This window comes from Leopardus geoffroyi, chromosome D1 (genome assembly GCF_018350155.1).
Source record: "Leopardus geoffroyi isolate Oge1 chromosome D1, O.geoffroyi_Oge1_pat1.0, whole genome shotgun sequence".
Taxonomy (NCBI): Eukaryota; Metazoa; Chordata; class Mammalia; order Carnivora; family Felidae; genus Leopardus; species Leopardus geoffroyi.
In genome coordinates this window covers 44,829,174-44,849,332 of record NC_059329.1, presented here as the reverse complement: position 1 = coordinate 44,849,332, position 20,159 = coordinate 44,829,174, and the positions used below count along the sequence as shown (strand labels likewise).

The 20,159-nt window shown below is 39.5% G+C and overlaps 1 protein-coding gene across 1 annotated transcript in view; it reads right to left on the bottom strand.

The window, feature by feature from the left end:
* Positions 1–212: 212 nt before the first annotated feature.
* Positions 213–20,159, bottom strand: part of RAB38 (RAB38, member RAS oncogene family) — a 57,788-nt gene continuing 37,841 nt past the window's right edge. The window contains exon 3 of the mRNA XM_045483685.1: positions 213–1,105. Coding sequence (XP_045339641.1) covers positions 953–1,105 — 153 coding nt within the window. The 3' untranslated portion in view covers positions 213–952. The remainder of the gene's footprint in view (positions 1,106–20,159) is intronic.

Genomic DNA, 20,159 nt, shown 5'->3' with positions numbered 1-20,159 from the left:
CTTAACCAAGAAAATGTAGATACACTGCTTGGCCTAAATGCTGAAATGAACAATAGATAGACTCATCTAAGTATAATAGTGCCCAGAAGTTCCTTTAAGTGTATTTTTCTCATCGCGTTTTGAAAAAAAATTTTAGAAATGGGTCTTGAGAACCATGGCTACACATTCAAAAAAAAATCACAATACTAAGACACTTAAAGCATTTTCAGAAATAGGGAAACAGCATCTTGTAATGTTTTATTTTCCACTTGTGAAAATATATATAATATATATTACATGAACAGAAGAGCCCCACGGCTTAAGTCAGAGAAAGTGAACAGAAAGGCACATATGGAGGCAAGTCTTTTCATACAGTTTTCACTTAAACCAACATTCAGGGCATGGCAAGGGACAATAAAAGCAAGAAAAGCACAGGAAGTCTGTGTACTCGACTCTGAAGGGCTAAATCAGAGACAACTCTTAGGGCTGTTGGAAATGGAGGTCATCTCTGGAGAAAAAAAACATTTCTACTTAATAGGCCTGTCAGCCCAGCAGAAAGTGTATTGAAATCTGGACAAAGGCACCAGGGGCAAAGTGAAAGCCAGTGCTGAACTTGACAGCTAGTCTGCTCTTCTCCCCTTTCTCTTTAAGACTAGAGGCCATGGCTGAATCCAAGAAGAAAATAACAGGGCAGACACTGGCCCTCCAGAACTGTGGCCCTCCAGAACTGTGGTCGGCTACAAGACAGAATTTTGTAACAGACTAAATATTTAACAAGCTCGTAAACACTGTGCTGATGCTGGGAAAAACATGAAAAGAACATTTGCTATTTTTCTCTCTTATAGGAAATATACAGGCATAGATCTTTGGCTTGCTGCATGTGTATCCCTATCCTGACATTTACTCAAATTGGTAAGAACTGAGACATGAGATAAATGGGATTATTTCCATCATATGCCAGCAAAGAAGCCTACTAGGATTTGGCACAGCTGGAGCAGCTGACAATCTTGGGTGATGTGAGATGGGGCTTCACGACGTCCGGCTCAATGGACTCCATCAGGTCACACTCGTTTGCAAGTATATGTTTCACCAGGCATCTGGAGGCTTCATCAATGTTTATATTCTCCTACAAAGGGGGCAAAAATAAATAAATAAATAAAAAGTTTTTCTTGGGGCGTCTGGGTGGCTCAGTCAGTTAAGCGGCCGACTTCGGCTCAGGTCATGATCTCACGGTCCATGAGTTTGAGCCCCGCGTCGGGCTCTGTGCTGACAGCTCAGAGCCTGGAGCCTGGAGCCTGTTTCAGATTCTGTGTCTCCCTCTCTCTGACCCTCCCCCATTCATGCTCTGTCTCTCTCTGTCTCAAAAATAAATAAACGTTAAAAAAAATTTTTTTTTTTAAGTTTTTCTTTTTTTTTTCTTTTTTTCTTTTTTTAACATTTATTCATTTTTTGAGAGACAGAGCATGAGCGGGGGAAGGGCATAGAGACAAGGAGACAGAATCTGAAGCAGGCTCCAGGCTCTGAACCGACAGCACAGAGCCCGACACGGGGCTCGAACCCACAAACTGTGAGATCATGACCTGGGCCAAAGTCAGATGTTTAATTGACTAAGCCACCCAGGCACCGCCCCCCCCCAAAAAAAAGTTTTTCTTATCAATATTTTAAAATAATGCTGGAGCAGAGACCTATATATGACAAAAGAGCAATATTTTTGGCAACTCATTTAAGTATCTCTTGGATGCCCTATCCATGCATCTTCTTTCTCCTCCCCTCCCTCACATTCCTTTGAGAAGCTTTACTTTTCATTCCTTCACAAAAGCAGATATATTTATTTTGTTACTTCAGAGAAATAGTGTTTGGTAGTCTCACTTACTTTTAGTAGGTTGAAATGAAGGTAGAGGGCAACTTTCTCATTTTTACATACTCTTACAGTACAGCATAATATTATATGAGATACATAAGTCTTCAGTCTAACTTAGGTTCATAATTGCCCTCTTCCACATACTACTTTCATGACCTTGATATGAAATAGGAATAATAAGACACCTCTTACAGCGGTCATTAGTGATTTTATAAGTATTTTCTGGCTGTCTGCCTTTCGGTCAAATGGGAGAAGTGGACTGCTCTGACCTCTTTGAAGTTAATCACGGACATGTGACTTTCATTGGACAATGACATGTGAGAAGTGATGTGTCTCCCTTTTGTATAGAAGCAATAAAAGGCAATGCTTAATTTGCCATGTTTATTTTTCCCTGCTTCTGAAATCGTGGAAGCACAAAGATGGAAATTCTCTTGTCCAAGGTCTATGAATGGGAATCAAGAGGAGCCAAGTGGCCCATGATGATGCATGTAGCACCAAGTGAGAATTATGACCCTATTGTTTGACGTCACTACATTTAAGGTTATTACTGTGATATTACCTAGACAATCCAGATGGATATAACTCTTCAAAGAAAAATATGACATCAGAAATTTGAATCTGTATTCAAGAATAAAATAAGCTTTAATTTGGGGAAAATGTGGAGCAAACATTTAAATCTCAAATATGCTCTTTACTAGGTTAATCTAGATTAAATAGCTTTTTTCCCCCTGCTAATAGAAAGCAGAGAAATACAGAATATTTACTACTGGCATCCTAAACAAAAAACCTTGATCTCCAGTAAAGTCAAATTTGTTAAACTTCTCTGACATGTTTCATCATAGTCAATATAAAGAGATAAGGACTTTCTTGTCAACTTGTTTCACTGCAAGACCTTGTCGAATCTGAAGTATAACTTCTGATCTCTGAGCTTTTTATGTATGTCAGTTGTTGATACATTTTGAGATCACTGCATGAAGTCATACTACGTGGAAAACGTAAGAAGTGGTGATGGTTTCCAACTGGCACCTGTGGCTAATGACATTGGATGCAAATATTCATTAGCATGTTCCCCATCCTTCAAGTCCACTTCCGAGCTCACCTCCTATGAAAGCTTAAAGTAACTTTTGGAGTTCCAGGATATTTCCTCTGATTATTTTCTTTCATGTCTAGACCCTTAACAAAAAAAAAAAAAAAAATGCTTCCGAGGGTTCCCAAATCTAAAACAAGGTAAAATTATGTTTTGCTTGTTTGTGATGTTCTTGTTGTTGTTACTGGTTTTTATACCATACCAGAATTCATGTCTCTGAGCCTTCCATTCCTCTATGCATTCCATTCCAACTATGCAATGATCTTGATGACACTACTTACTTGATGAACAACTGCTTCTCTTTAAAGGTTATAGTGGTCATTGGTGCTTGCCCAGTGTGTTCATGCCGGGCACTTTATACACATAATTTACTTAATCCCATTTAAAGCCCTATGAAGTAAGGGTTTGGTTTGTGTTCCCACTGATTTTGCTGTTATTGTTCGGCTGGGCCTGAGGATGGCCTTCTACTTTTCGCTCCTATATGTGCCCATTCCCTGAAAGCCATTCCACAGAGAACAGCTTCCTCTGCCCTGTTCCCTGCTGGGTGGGTTACTGCGCCTTCACGTTGTTACCCAGGCTTGGCATGCCTTCTGCCCCTCTTCCTCTGCCAGTTATTATGCCCAGGGGTCACAATTGAACTATCTGCTCTCAGGCAACAATCTGACCTAGAAAGAGCCTGGCTCTTTGGGAGAGACTCAGCTCCATGTTTGCTCTTGAGCCCAGCCACTTATTTATGTGACCAATTAGAAGGTCCAGGTCCTCTACTGTCTCCAGTTCCAGGAAAGTGGAAATGAGTAGCCTCACTCAGCCTTCTGAGCCCTGGCCTCATGGGCCAGTACATCTCTCTGCAGAAGCCCTACATTTGGTTGGTTTTAACCAAGCAACTTTGGTTGCTTATCTAGCCATTAATGAACCAACACTTTTGTTCCCATTTGGCGATTGTTTGTGTGTAGGGAAGAAAGCAATAAAATCTCACCTCAAATACCAAATGGATGTCATTATATCTATTTATAGATAAGAAAACTTAAGTTTAGGTAGACTCCCGAGGCAGGGAAACTGAAGGACTCCATAAAAATCTGCTTTCTTCTCCCTTTCCTGCCTCTATTTCTGCCAACATCTGCACCCCCTACTCTGCTTTACACACACCTCAGAATGCATATAGCTCATGCCCTCCTTGTAAGGGACAAGGAGTTAATGATTTCTCTAGAAGAGATAACATCTAAGGAAGGACCAGATGAGACATCCTGGCTTTTACCAACTGGCTTTTACGAGGTGTGTTAAACTATATGCATATTCCAGACCACCAGCACTAGACATCTTTTTACCAAGGACCCTTGGTTCCCATGAATGACACCTGGGTCTTTGTCTTTGTCTAACCAGTTCCTGGATTCTTGAGAGAGTACATACACCACTGGACCACCTATCCTTAATCAAAACCCCCAGACCTGAAACAAAGACAAGACTCATGCTCCATTCCTTTCTGAGTCTCCTGGACCCTCCATCTGTATCTGCTCTCTCTACATCATCAAGTTCTGCTTTCACCTCCTGCTGGCTTGCATTTGATTTCCATCCTAAGCTCAGCCAGAGATCCTCTTGGCTCATCCTGTAGGACCTCTTCTGGGTCACTAGACCTGACGTGCCAAGATCATTAAGAGACTTCCCCAAGATCATGCAGTGGGTGGGTTGGGGGCCACACCTAGGTCTTTCTGACATCAAAGCCTGGTTCTTATCATGCTATATTCCTTTCCAGGATTGTTTTGAAGATCCAGTACAATAACAAACAGAAGTTCTTACTGCAGTGTTAGGCCTCATAGGTGCTAAATAAATCTTAGCTCCTTTCTCTTTCATACATTAGAAGAAAAACATGTTTATGTAATAGGAAAAACACATCTTAAGCATTAAAAAGGCCCCCCTTCACCTACAATGTAAAGTTAGACTAGTCAGTAGTATTTTTTAAACTTTCACTCATATATTAACATGCCCTTTAAATAGGGTTTACTTTCATTAATGTGCAAATTGGCAAAATCCAGTAATGAGGTGAGTGAAATGCAAGTATGGACAAATCTATGAAAACTCATCATCATTATAAGAAACACAACAAAAACCTAAGCCCAATTAGTGGCAGCCTAGCAGGATCATTTTCACAAAAGATAGGATGATGCTGGTAAAACTGTTGGAAAGTTTAACACCTGGTAAAGGCTAGCTGGGGTCAGGACTAGGACATGGGATCATGGAGGATGGGGCTGGACAAAGGGATCCATCAGAGCCAAGAAGTGCTAGCACCTGCTTTTTTGCACATAGGAACAATGTGGCAGCTCATGATGGCTAAGACACATTCAGTCATTCATTCTGTCAATATTATTCAGATTCCCCCCAAGTAGTAGACATACAAAGAAAAAGATGACCAAATAAGTCCCATCCTTAACTGAGCTTAAACCCCAGCAAGGTTTGTATAAATAGCAGAGGTGTAATGAGGTTGGAAAGGGCAGATCACTCCAGATCACTGAAGAGCCTTGAATGCTAAGGGGCCACGTAGAGTCACTGAGGGTTTTCTGCAGGTCAAGTGTCAATAAACACAATATGATACAAATACATTACTAGGCAAAACTGTACACAACCTGAGCACTGTTTTATCAATTAATCTATCAATAAGTATTTAGTAAATGGCTATCAGGCGAACCATGGTGCTGTTGCCATGCCATACCTATTTCAGATCAGAAATTGTCAGAGGAAGCTCAGAAGAGGAGCAAACACTATTATTTACCACATGCCCTCTATGAAAAGGCCTGGTATGCAGTGTTTTGAGCACAGGCATGAAGCCGAACTCATCTCAGCTCCTCCACTTTCTGGCTGTGTGACCTTGAAAAAATTACTTTAACCACTCCATACCTCAGTGTCCTTATCTGTAAAAAAGAGAATTAAGGGATCTACTTTACAGGTGGTTATAAGTTAATATATATTAATAGTGAGAACACGTGAAATACTCAACTACTCAGAAATACACATTCAACAAATGTTATCACTATATTCTCATTTTATCATCGGCAGAACACAATAATGTGTATTCGATTCCTTCATTTTGCAGCTGAGGAAACAAATTGAGAAGGGGTAATTGGCTGACCTCAAGACACACACTAGTAAGTGGTGGGGACAGGTACAAGTCCAAGGAGAAGAGTAAACACTAATACGTACCACAATATTTACCATATGCTTACAATAAAAAGTAAGGGATAAAACGCTGAAAGCACAGGCTTAGCGCCAGACCCTCATCTCAGCTCCGCCAAAATAGTCCCACAAACAAATAAAGGAACACTATGGCCAGGACACATGTTTCCAGCATAAAAAAGGTAGGAGCTGAGGTGCCTGGGTGGCTCAGTCAGTTAAGCGTCTGACTCTTGATTTTGGCTCAGGTCATGATCTCGCAGTTTGTGGGATCAAGCCCTATGTCAGGCTGTGAGCTGACAGTTTGGAGCCTACATGGGAGTCTCTCTCTCCCTCTATCTCTGCCTCTCCCCCATGCTTGCTTGCTTTCTCTCTACAAAACAAATACATACATTTAAAAAATAAAATAAAATAAAATAAAATAAACCCCTCTCTTAAAAAAGAAAAAAAAAAGGTAGGAACATGTATTCAGGGCCTCCAGCAAGGTTCGTTTGTATTGCTGGTCCTACTGTCTGTCTATATACCACTGAGGTCACAGCCAAGGGCCTAGGCTCAGATAAGGAATGGCAAAACAGCAAACTTCCCTCTCTCCTTCTGTCCATGGCTAGCGTGGATAATCAAAATGCACCTCAGACCCTTTGGGCAATTATATTGCAATATAATTGAGCTACTTGGCACCCAAGTCGTCACAGCTAAGTCCACATTTTCCAGGTGATTGTAAAGAAACACAGCAGCTGGCTTAAGTGCAAAATGCTACCTGGGAATGTTTATTGGCATTCATTCTAGAGAGTAGTAACATCTCTAGGAGGAAATTTATACGCTCTATGACTTTGATGATATGTACACTCAGGCTAAATCTGACTATGATGTATTTACAAATTGCAGTGTGACAAGATGCTCTATTGTGCTCTATTGTGCAGACTAATAAACAATTAGGTTTATGTATGCTCATCTTTGTGCCTCTACTCAAAATCTTTTCATTCATATTAATAAGCATACCTAAGAAAAAGGCTTAAAATTCCCAGCAAAGCATTTTAGTAAAAATAAATGGTAGTGATGGGGTGCCTGGGTGGCTCAGTCAGTTAAGAGTCCAACTTCGGCTCAGGTCATGATCTCACGGTTTGTAAGTTCAAGCCCTGCATCTGGCTCTGTGCTGACAGCTCAGAGCCTGGAGCCTGTTTCCGATTCTGTGTGTGTGTGTGTGTGTGTGTGTGTGTGTGTGTGTGTGTGTCTACCCGCTGCCCCACCCCCACTCATGCTCTCTCTCTCGCTCTCTCTCCCAAAAATAAATAAATGTTAAAAACAAAACAAAGAAAACCCAAAAAAACAAAAACCAAAAAAAATAAATAAATGGTAGTGACCACCAGGGTGACTACTGAGTGTCTACTCCATGCTGGGCGTATAGCAGGTCCTGTACTTATGACATAATGTTCACATCCAATCCTCATAAAAATCTATTAAAAAGCTAATAGCCATATTTTAAAGGTAACAAAACTTTGACCTTTAACACGGTTAAGTAATTTACCCAGGGGAGTATGTGATTGTGATCAACCTGTCTTTTTGGCTAAAACTGACCTCACTCCAATTCCTATTCTGTTCACATATATTACATTGTAGTGTCTCCCAGGATTAATACAGAGATTAAAATAGTTTTATTTCTAGATGAGTAGTTCTCAATCCTGGCTGCATATTCAAACCATTTAAAGAGTTCAAAAAAATCTGTTACTGAGACCCTCCTCCCAGACGTTGATATGATTAATCTGGGATGGGGCCCAGCGTAAGTATTTTTAAAAAGGTTCTCCATTTCTTTAAAATATGCACCCAGATTTGAGACATACTTCTATAATTAAGAATGTCTTTAATGCCATTTTTTTTTAATTTCAAAATGAACTTTCTGGAAGTATCATTTAATGTAGCGATTTTAAGCTGTAGTGATTGTGATCTTCCTGTAGAGGATGGAATATAAATCTAACTATATGAGGTCTTGGGTACTTGTCAGTTTTTTAATTAGCTCTTCAGAACATCTGTCTGGTGGCAAATTATTTAATCTCTGACCCCCCAGTGCCAGAGAGCAAAAATATTCTAGCAGAAAACCTTCACTTCTGCCTAGTTAAAAACTGGCAAAGAATTCTTCCTCCTCTAATCTTTCCAAATACATCAACCTCAAACAAAACACCAAGTGTACCAGAGGCCCTTAGGTTAGGGCACTAAATTCCTCAGCCCCGTGAAATTTTAATTAGAGCAGATGGCCCGCAGGGTAACACTACCACTGTAAGAAGTCTTGCGCAGAACAGGGCTTTTCAAATCCTTTCTTTCTCTAAGATTCAGTACTTGTTTATTGAGCACATAAGTGCTAAGCAGTTTGCTGGTTTTCATTTGCCTTAGTTCATATCTAATATGGGGCAGGCACAATGGACACCTGTGTTTTTGTCTGCTTTGTACTTCTTTCCTCCCTCATCTGTAATATCACCCCCCATCCTTCCGGTAACTGCTTCCTCTCAATCTTGAGCTTCTACTGGGGCTCCTCTAAACTGAGCCCTCTATCTCCAACACTGTTCTCAGAAGTTGGCATTTCATTTAATTTTCACAAGAAAGCCGAGGTGGGAGGCTCTGACCTCATTTTACCAATGAGAAAGGTGAGGTACAGGGAGGCTAAATGGCATACACCAGGTCTCAGGGACAGGAAGGGGCAGAATCTGGTTTCCAGCTCCAATCCTTGGAGCTTCTGTATTTTCTTTTTCTTCTCCCTGTTCACTTCTCAAGGTCTATGGTCAACAGGTTGTAAGTGCCCAAGGAAAGGTCTGCCTGCATCCAAACCCCATGGTTTTACACTGAAGAGTGTGCTTCAGAAAAACCAGGTCCTAATGATGCCCTGTTGTCTGAAAGTTACTTTGCATCTACCTAACAGGCACTGGGAAGGACAGATGGAGCTATATTGTCATTGATTTCAACATAGGACAGAGTCACCTTGTCAGCATGTAGATACTGGTGAAGAAGAGGAAAGTCTACAGATAAAATCAGCTCCAAAGACTGTGTCCCTCTGACAAGATCTCTCCACTCTACTGTAGCCCTGCCTCAGCCCCTGTCCTCCATGTTAGTTGTCCAAGTTCATGTGATACCCCATTTCTCCCCTGTCTTCTGTAGCCCTCAGGCCTCATACTTTAAAGCTCTCTTCTCTGATGCCCTTGCCATCAATCTAGCAGCCTCAGAAACCCCACCTCAGCCGTGAAACATCTCCAAACTTGCCACTTACCAGGGAAGTCAGATACCACTAATTCAAATTGATCTCTTTGACACATGCAGAAATTAACGCAACAGAGAAGGAAAGTGACTTGCCTGGCATCACACAGGCTGCCTCTTAGCTCTTGCTGCTTGCATACTTCTTTGTTTCTGTAAATATCTCTGCTAAGTAGCCTTCTCTCAGCATTATGAAATGTATCGTCAGGGCTGCTTGGCACTTTGTACACACCTGGCACTTACCAGTGACTCATAACCACTTATCGCCTGTGTTCTTAAAAATGGATTTTATCTTATTATGTTTGTGTTCCTGGCTCCCAGCACAGTGTTTGGTGCATAAGATGCCTCTAAACAAAACTGCCAAAGTTAGTTGAAACCTGTTGAAACTTACTGTCTGCGAGGTACCATTTATCTACTTTACCTTTATGAACTAAGTTAATCCTCACAAAAACTCAGGCGAGGAAATGGAAGGATAGAGAAGTTAAAATTTTTCCCAGGGTCACGCAGCCAGCAAGTCAAACTTTCAGCACCTAGTTCCCCAGTCCATGCTCAGATCCTTCTCCTCTGACCCCTGAAAGTTCTGCGCCGTTAGATGGCAAAGCCAGACTGAAGCCCAGAGCCCTTGCTCTTAACCTACTGAGCCATACTCCTCTCTATAAATGTCCATGGAAAGAATGAAGACTCAAGTCTCCTACCTTGGTGGCCAGGGCTTTCTTTCTAAATTTCAAAAATTATGAATGAGCAATTGCAATGTGGTATGTTTGGCCCACAGGCATTTATTTACTTATTTTTTATTTTAAATGTCTTTAAATGGCACATATTCACTCTCCAGTTTGCCACCTACCTCTCTCATACCCTTAACTTCATGGCTCCTGGAGGAATGTGAGTTCACCATCCCTGTCTCTTTTCCCACACCAGGCTAACTAGGGACACAAAGTTCCCAAGATCTTTTTTAGAGTTTGTCATTCCTGAGATACACTGCCAACTTCAATATGTAATGTATGACTTACCACTAATGGCTATAATCAAAACATTCATAGATTTTGTCTCTATTAACATTTGGCTTTCAATACAGTGTTTTTTTAATGTCCCTCACTATGAGTAGTATACTGAAACAGTATTTGCCTACCCAATAATCAGTTTTGAAAAGACAATAAAGAATAAATATAAGCATAAAAACTACCATTAAGCCAGATTTTATAAACCTTATTAATGAAGACAGCAGCCTTCAGTAAAAATACTTGCTCATACATCAGTTTGAGAAGATAAATGGCCCACCAGACCCAAAATATTAACAGTAATACTTGCTGGGTGGCTCAGTCGGTTAAACATCTGACTCTTGATTTTGGTTCAGGTCATGACCTCACGGTTCGTGAGATTGAGCCCTGCATCAGGCTCTACACTGACAGCGTGGAGCCTGCTTAGAATTCTTTTTCTTCCTCTCTTTCTCTGTCCCTCCCTCCCTCATACATGCATGCTTTCTCTCTCTCTCTCTCTCTCAAAATAAATAAATATATATTTTTTAATAGTAATACTTGCTAGTATTTACTGAACACTTACTATTGAACATTTACTCGGGTACTATGCTATATATGCTTCATGAATAACCACATTTCACATGCTGAGAGGTGGATATATTACTAATCTATTTTACAGGTTAGAAGACTGAGGAGTAATACACTTACAGAATAAACTGTGTGTCCACAGTATTTGCTGGACTTACTCAATTCAAAGTCATATTTTTTGAGTCTTAACTATGAGTAGAAATTATCTGTTTAATAATTCATTCCTATCATAATTAAATGCTTGCACTCTGGAACCTCTGTGTGCTAAGTCTGAGGATTAAGACTGGAACATTGTTGTCCCAGGAAGCAGCAGGATATAATGGAAAGAGAATGAGCTTTGGAATCAAGCTTTAAAACTTGCTACTGTCCCTGACTGTGGGACAGTCCAAACCCTGAGCCTTCCTGCTTAAACAGTAAAATGAGGCTAATGATAACCACATGCCATAGGGTTCTTGTTAGAATGTAAAAATTAAATGATACACACGGATGAAGCTCCTACACATTACGTATCGGTCCTCAGATAAATACAACCCTCTTCTGAGAAGTTGCCTCTGACTCCCAGAGGCTGGACAAACATCCCTCTATTCTAGCACCTGCCACTGGTCAATACGTAATGGCTTGTTAGTCTGTGTCCTCCACTGCACTGGGAGCTCCTGGGGGCTTCGTGGCTGCATCCCAGTGTCTAGCACAGTGCCTGCCGACAGTAGGCACCTGGAACACGTTGAGTAAATGAATGAACGGATGAATGAATGCATGAACAAATGAATGAGCTTGTTAACAAGGGCCCTCCAGAGTAACAAGTCCAGGTTTCAACCCGAAAATAATTTTAGATGGGGGTGATCTCTGCAGGGAGTGAAAAGGAAAACTTATTCACAACAGAATTTATTTCACAAGTCAAACTGCCTTTCCTTATCTTGTTTTTCAGTTATGATCTGACACCATTATTTTTGGGTGAAATGGAAGGAAGACTGACTGAAACATTTTATAAAAATCAAGCTGAACTACTAAAGGCTTTGCAGCTGAGCAGACCTGCATTAGATACTTCTTTTGCTTTTTTAAAAATAATTATTTATGCCCTGATATTTCAAAAGCTATTTCAGGTGACTTCCACTATTTAATAACTAGATGATAAACTTAGGCAAAATATTCACTTTAATTGGGCATCACCTAGAATATAAAGATAATAGCACCCTCCTGACAGAATTAGGAGAATTAGAAATAATTATATTAGGGGCAAAAGTAGAAATTGGGTAACATCATATATATTTATGACTATATATTATATATGAATATTTTATTATCATCTTTTCTCAAGAATTTTTATGAAACTGAATGAATGGTCAATTCGAGCTTTACAACTACTTCTCAGGCCTGTAGTTTATATTTTCTTAATATACGGCCCTTTTGTCCAGCCCTCAACTAACTCTAGCAGAGAGTTTGAAACCTTTGCTTTTCCTGATAGCATAAATGAAATGCTTTCTACCACCATTGTTAGAATAACGTCAGCGTGGGGGAAAACACAAGCAACAAAAAGTATGCATAAAAGATGATGTACTGACAAAATAAACAAATGCATCTTTTAGCACTCCCTTTATGTTTGGAATGTCATGGTACTAGCCAACTACCAGAACCCTGGCTTCAACGGTAGAACCAAAGTCTACACTTCCGTGTCTCTGAGGTCTAACTCCTAAATTCCACACTCGGATAACAAGTCATTCTTGGACTGGGCAACCTCCTTAAGGCAGTGCTTAGCATGGGCTATATAATTTTTTTTTTTTAATTTTATTTTTTCTGTGGAATAACACTACCCTTTTCTTCATTCTACAAGCTTGTAGTAGCAAAGAAGAGATGCTTCATTTCATAGTTCCTACCATGTAATATTGATGTATCATGTAACTAAATGAAATAACTTATTATTCAGCAAATAATCATTGATCTCTTTCCATGGACCAGGCACTGTTCATCAAAGTCTCTACAATCTTCACTTTAATAAACTATGGTGCCAGTCATTATGTGATTATTTTATTAGCCCTGGTCTCTCCTGCCTCTGCTCAGACATAACGATAACGATGAGCTCCATCTCACAATTGTTGTGACATTTTGCCCTAAGCCAGGCCCTATGTAGTCTTGTCTATGGTCACATCCCTCTGTTTTCTTCCCATGGCCACTGTTTTCCATACTCCTTTCAAACTATCCCCTGACTACTCTAACTAAAGTGTAGTGACCATGATACCTCACCCTAATTCCCAGCTCGAAAAACATTGCTGTCTCACCTTGCCTAATCAGAATTAGTCCAAACCACTACATGGAGCCAACCAACAGGGCTCCCCCTTAATTCTCTTGGCTCATCTCTGCTGGCTCCCCTCACTTAGCTGAACTCCAACTGAACTAAACCACAGGCCATTCTTTCAATGTGCCTTGCTTGGATTATCCTTACTCCATCTCTATCTGTAGGCCTACAGAGTGGATATATCTCATTTGGAAGTAATTAGCTACTGACATCTAATTGATTCACAAGGATTTCATTTTACCCTGCTTTGAACTTTTAGGTGAAATTTGGATATATTTTCTAGTTTCATAATCATTGGGTATCTTGAATTTTTATTGCTTACAAATTGGTTTATTTAAAAGGAAAGGTACAGTAAAAGGACTCAGAACTATCCTAGCCCTGCCAATTGCTAACTATGTAACCTCAGGGAAATCGCCAAAAGTCACCAAGCATGCAATCATGCATGACTGTTGCCTCAGTTTCTTTACCTATAATTGTGAAAAAAAACGTCAGCTTCACAAGTTTGTTTAAGATGTTATTAAAACAAAATGAGCTACATGAAAGAACTCAGCAATAGGGCCAGAATATAATAAGCCCTGAAAAAAAAGAAAACACTTGATTAAATACTAAGTTGTCTATGAGAAAGTTTGCAGGCACAAACATAATATACTTCTTTGTTAGAGCAAGGTATGTCAAAGTGGGTTCTGAAGTTTCATAACAAGGTAGGAAAAAAAAAAGGCATCTTATGGCCAAATAATTTTATGAAAAGCTAAGTTAAAAAAATTCCAAAATGTTTCTTTATAAAAAAAAATAATGTTTATTTGTTTTTTAGAGAGAGACAGAGACAGAGCATGAGTGGCGGAGGGGCAGAGAGAGGGAGACACAGGATCTGAGGCAGGCTCCAGGCTCTGAGCTGTCAGCACAAAGCCGGGCTGGAACCTATGAACCCTGAGATCATGACCTGAGTCGAAGTCGGACGGTTAATTGAGCCATTTAGGCGTCCCTCAAGATGATTCTTTACCACTGGATTGCTCGAGTCCTAGAAGCTTATGCAATGTAGCATGTGATTGAACTTCTTGCATTAGATGGAAAAGGGTTTTAGCATCTGGGGTGGGGGGACATGTGAGGAACCAAAGAAACACAGCAGAACTGGGAGCAGAGGGTAAAGATCCGCAACAACAACATGAATCGAGGAAAGGCAGATTCAGGTTGGGATGGGAGGGTCAGAGAGAATTAAGCAGCTCCACTTTCCTCTCCCATCTCCAAGTAGAGAACAAGTATACAGTATTCCATTAACTCATCTGATCACAGAACTCTTATCTCACAGAACGCTATCTCATATAACTAGTGTTCCTCTCCGCACAAGTTGGCAATTACTGCTGAGGAGTAGTGCAGCACATCTAGAAGTGGCTATGGATGGTGAAGGGATGGATGCAGAGAGACATCTATTAACTGACTGTGTTATACTTGTGGTCTTCCATCCTTACCTAAGCAGCGCTAGATATTTTTGCCTTTCTCCATTTTTCTGATGCTAGCCCCAAAGGAAGTTTATGTATGTTTTTAATAGGAGAGTAGCGAGAGACAATGTTAATAATAAAGCTGGAAACAATGGGTCTGACTGGTGATGACAAGGTTCTGACATCATCCCCTTTGGGGAGCATTCCCTGGCCAATGCCCCACGTCCCAACCTGAGCTGGGTCGGGTTGGATGTCTCTCAGGTGCTTCCATCATAGTCCCTAAAGTAGCTTTAATGGTTGCAATGTCTTTTAGAAATTACCTTCGCACTAGATAGTAAGCTTCTTGAGAGCAGAAGTGGCACTTTTATGCACTTGGACTGTTACCAGCAGCTTATATAGGGCCTGCTGGCACATACATGCCCAACAAGTAATTTATGAATGAACTGAGCTGTGAAAGGGAGAGAAGAATGGACTAATACCAATTAAAATTACAACAAAATATTGTGAGCTTTTTTATATTGTAGTCTATTATACTGAACTTTCTTTAAACTCAGGATAGCTTTAGACAGTTCATTAATTAAGAGAGCTGGGTCCTAGCCCTGATGTTACTACAACTAGCTTAGTCACTATGAACAGGTCAAGTCTTCTCTCAGGCATTAGTTTTATCAGCTGTGAAAGGAGAGAATTTATATTCTGCCTTTTTTCCAATGCAGTTAAACTGGTGCAAGTCCTAAGAATAACGTTTCTTTAATGGGAAAGATTTCTCAAGTTGAGAATTTAAGAATAAGACGTTTATTTAAGCTATCATTTACTACAGCAAGTGCACTCTATCAACATGATTAGCCATAAGTTCTTGGTTGCAAAAATCAGAAATCCATTGAATTGCCTAGGTCATTTGAAGGGTTGCTCCTAGGAGTTACAGAATTGCTGAATGACCCAGTCCACTCCAAAAACCTTAGGAAATAAAATTAGGCTCTCAAACACCATCAGGTCAGCTTCATTCTTCCCTATCTGTTCAGCAGCTTTCTGCATGTAAAGAGGGAGAGCGCTGCCAGCAGGCTCTGGGCTTACATCCTCATAGCTTTACCACCCAAGAGAAAGGTCCCTTAGCCCCAAACTCAGCTGGAGAAGTGCTGGGGAAGAACTCAGATGAGTCTGGCTTCAGTCACATGTTCACACTGAAGATTAAAGCAACTAAGGGTCCAGGAGAGAATGGTCCCAGGAGAGGCCCCACTCAGGTCATATAGACACTATTGGCCAATTATGATGACTTCAAGGACAGAGTATGCAGGAAATGGTAACTTTCATTTGGAAAACCTGGGGGGGGACCTGAAAGGGAATGTTTGGGAGTAGAAGCACAAAAATGGCCACGAAAGAATCACCACAAAATCAGGAAACGCTCAGTTGTATCTACTATACAGCTTTATGCACATTTGTAATTATCTACACTGATGTATTCATGTTTTATTTTATTTATTTTATTTTTATATGTTTATTTTTTATTTATTTTGAGAGCGAAAGAGCAAGCAGGGGAGAGGTAGAGAGAGGGAAAGAGAATCCTAAGCAGGCTCTGAGATGTCAGCACAGAGCCCAATGTGGAGCTGGATCTCATGAACCATGAGATCATGACTGAGCCTAAATCGAGTCAGATGCTTAACAAACTGAGCCACCCAGGCAACCCAACACTAGTATATTCATATTTTAGACAGACATAGCAAGGTATGATTTTTTTTAAAAAATAGGAAAATATTTTTCCATAAAGTTGTGCACTATTAAGCAGATACGTATCTAGTGGTGTCTGATAACTTTAACATATGCAGAATAAGTGGACATTGAAGCTCTTATATTGGACATGCAAAAAGAGGTAAGTAGAGTTGAGACAGAAATGACCTGAAAAGATGTACCTCATCAGAAAGGTATGAAGTAGTTGCTTAATAACTTTTTAAAGGAATAAATGAGGCTCCTGGAAGTTAAGACTTGACCTTAGTTCAGATTTCTGGTTATTTTTACAGATTTTCACTGAATTAAGTCTATTCAAAAGGACAGTAACTTTGCCAGATAAAGAACATTTCTGCTTCAATTATAAACTTTAAAAATCTTAACTTTGGGGACTCCTGGGTGGTTCAGTTGGTTAAGTGACCAACCCTTGATTTCAGCTCAGGTCAGGATCTCACAATTCATGAGATCAAGACCACACTGGGCTCTGCACTGACAGCAAGGAGACTGCTTGGGATTCTCTCTCTCCCTCTCTCTATGCTCTTCCCCCACTCACTCTCTCTCCCTCAAAATAAATATATAATCATACTTTTTTAATTTAAAAAAAATTTTAACTTTGTTCTGGAGAACTACTCAAGGTGTATTATATACTTTCTTGCATTGTAAAATACGATTCAGAGGACCTAGCTTTTCTTGCTGACCCTGGGTGCCTTTTACTTTTCCTCTCTTCCTTCTTCTGATGATATTGTGTATATGCAGCTTTAGGTCTACAGCTACTAAGCCAACTTTATGCACTGACACCCTAAGTGTAAATATAGCCTAAAAGGGCTATAAAGGAGTTCTTTTTAATAGACACCTAGCCTTAATTAGAAGGAACAGACTAAAATGATAGCAGCGAAATCAATTGGTGGTTTGATTACAGATAATTTCAACACTCAATTTTATAAGTCTGGCTATTTTATAAGTTATTTATAAGGTACACATACTACGTTAACATTCACATTCAAAGGTGTGGAACAGAGGAATAATTAATTTTGAAGCATGAATAGTGTAGGTCCTAATATCCTCATTTATCAAAGTCCAGACAATAAGAAGGAGACAGCACATCTAGAAATATTTCATAAACTGGAAAATAAAATTATAGAGAATAAATGGAAACATATATGTAGGTTTTTTTCACAGATGGAAAACAACCCATAAGATTGAGTCTGGAGAAAAATAAAGACAATAAACTCAGGAACAGAAATTCTAACTATACAGTCATGAGTAGCCCAGTGAAGAAGAAAGAGGAAGGAGATCTAAAAGAAGCCAGTTTGACTACAGGAACATCTCAGTTAAGATTAGTTTTAAAAATAACATGTACACAAGTAGAAGGGAAGTAAACTCAGAAAAGATTCAACGGTGGTCTGAACTCATCCAAATAGGCTCAGGATGCTCAAACCAAGTCTAAAGACATGCCTGGAGAAAATGATAAAAGCAGAAGACAGTACTGGGATTTATTCAGAGCAAAAGTATTGTCATGAAGGGAAAGCCGAATGCTTAAATAATGTAGCACAAGGTTAACAGATGACATGGAGAAAGCAAACCTAACACAAGAAACTAACTTCCTTTTCTTTTATAATAAATATTTCAGATTGAGCAATCAAGAGACTGCCTTTCAAATCTTTTCTTTAGTATAATGCCCCCCATCACATCCTGTGAACAAGGTGCATTTGGACAGGCTCCGTGGTAAAATGAGTAGATCGTAGCACAGAGCTCAAGATTCTGCTGGGAACTAACCTCATTTTATCAGAAGTTTGGATGAAGTCATAAAAGGCATGCTGAGCAAATTTTTGTTAGACATACAAGAGGCAGAAGTGACATGATGAAATTTGGATTTTTAGAGTGTTCTTATAGAGGTATACACACTTCTGTTCATTGTTGGCAAGTATAAATTAGCTCATCATTTTTGAAAATCTATATGGAAATATATAATAAGAACTGTACAAATGTCTATTCCCTTTGATCTAGTAATTCTATTAAGAATAAAGTCCAATAAAAAAGAATAAAGCCCAATTAAGGAATCTTAAATATATAAAATAATTTACATATAAAGATACTTATCATGACATTATAACAGTGAAAAGTAAAAATTGCCTAAATGTATAATAAGAAAAGGAGGGCCAATTATAGAGGATATTATGGTACAGACTTATGATGCAGTATGATTCAGTTACTAAAAATTATATTTACAGAGTATGCCATGGAAAATGCCCATGATAAATGTTAAGGTTGCATATAATATGATGCAATTAGGAAATACGATGTTAACAGTGATTAATCCTGGGTAGGAGTTTATGTGTGAGTTTGTTTTTCATTATTTTTTTAAGTTTATTTATTTTGAGAGAGAGAGAGACAAAGAGAGAGAGCACACAGTACAGAGAGAGAGGGAGAGAAAGAGAATCCCAAGTGAGCTTTGCACCATCAGCACAGAGCCCAACGCAGGGCTTGAACACATGAACTGTGAGATTATGATCTGCACTGAAATCAAGAGTTGGATGCTTAACTGACTGAGCCACCCAGGCACCTCTTGTTTTTCATTATTAAGTACTATTTTTCCTAAACTAGATAACATTTACTTTCTGCACTTTGGCATTTCCATTCATGCCCTGGCTATCTACACAATACATGATATCAACTCTTCCTTTCCAACAGAATCCCAATATATGTAGGTAGCAAAAACTTGATTTCCCTGGCTTCCTTGTGCTAAGGGTAGCTATGACTAATGAAATATAAGCAGACGTCTATTGGGTAAACTTCTAGTAAAGCTATTGTTTTCTGAACTTTAAAAAAGAGGAGTTGGCGTGGGCAAACCCAGCTGTTACATGTCTTTTACCCTTAACCTTTCCAGAATACTTATTCTTGTCTAAAAACTAGAGGGCAGAAGTCTATGCCATCCCCAAGATTTCTACCTCCTGGGATACATGACCATTGACTACAGCCAGGACCTATGCATATGATGGGATACTCACTCCCTTAATCAGGTTACCTTACATAAGACTTCATTGTAGATGACTGGGGACAGATTCTCCTTCTGACCTTGAAGAGGTAAATCGCCATGTTGTGAAAGGCCACATGGCTAGAAAATGACGTCAGCCTCTAGCACCTGAAAGCAACCCCTCGTCAACAGCCATCTGTCGTTGTTTTTAGGGTCTCTTCCAAACTTGTATGCACATAACCCTAACTGAAACTGACACTACTTTTATAAGCAAATAGATTAAAAATGAAACTGGAACCATAGATTAAAGCTTCAGAAGAAAATTTAATGGACATTAGTGTAAAATCCTACACTTGGGCTCAAATTATCAGCAGCTTATATCAGTAGCATAAAGATCTTATTTGATAGCATACTATTTGCAAAAATAAGGAGGCTTTTAGATGACCATGAGTGTACACATGTCAACAGTCTGATACAGCTGTTAAGATAAATTAATGCAGTAAAATACTATATAAAATTTAAAATGTGATGTAACCAAGGTAAGTTAAAGCCTCATTATACCATGCTCTGTCCAGTCTGTTGGTATATAATCAACAGACCTGGCTGCTACAAAAGAAAGAAAGAAAGAAAGAAAGAAAGAAAGAAAGAAAGAAAGAAAGAAAGGAAGGAAGGAAGGAAGGAAGGAAGGAAGGAAGGAAGGAAGGAAGGAAGGAAGGAAGGAAGAAAGAAAGAAAGAAAGAAAGAAAGAAAGAAAGAAAGAAAGAAAGAAAGAGAAAGAAAGGAAGGCGATCGACAAGTTACAGAGTATCCAGAATATCCAGGGGAAGGAATCAGAATGATTAGGGTTCT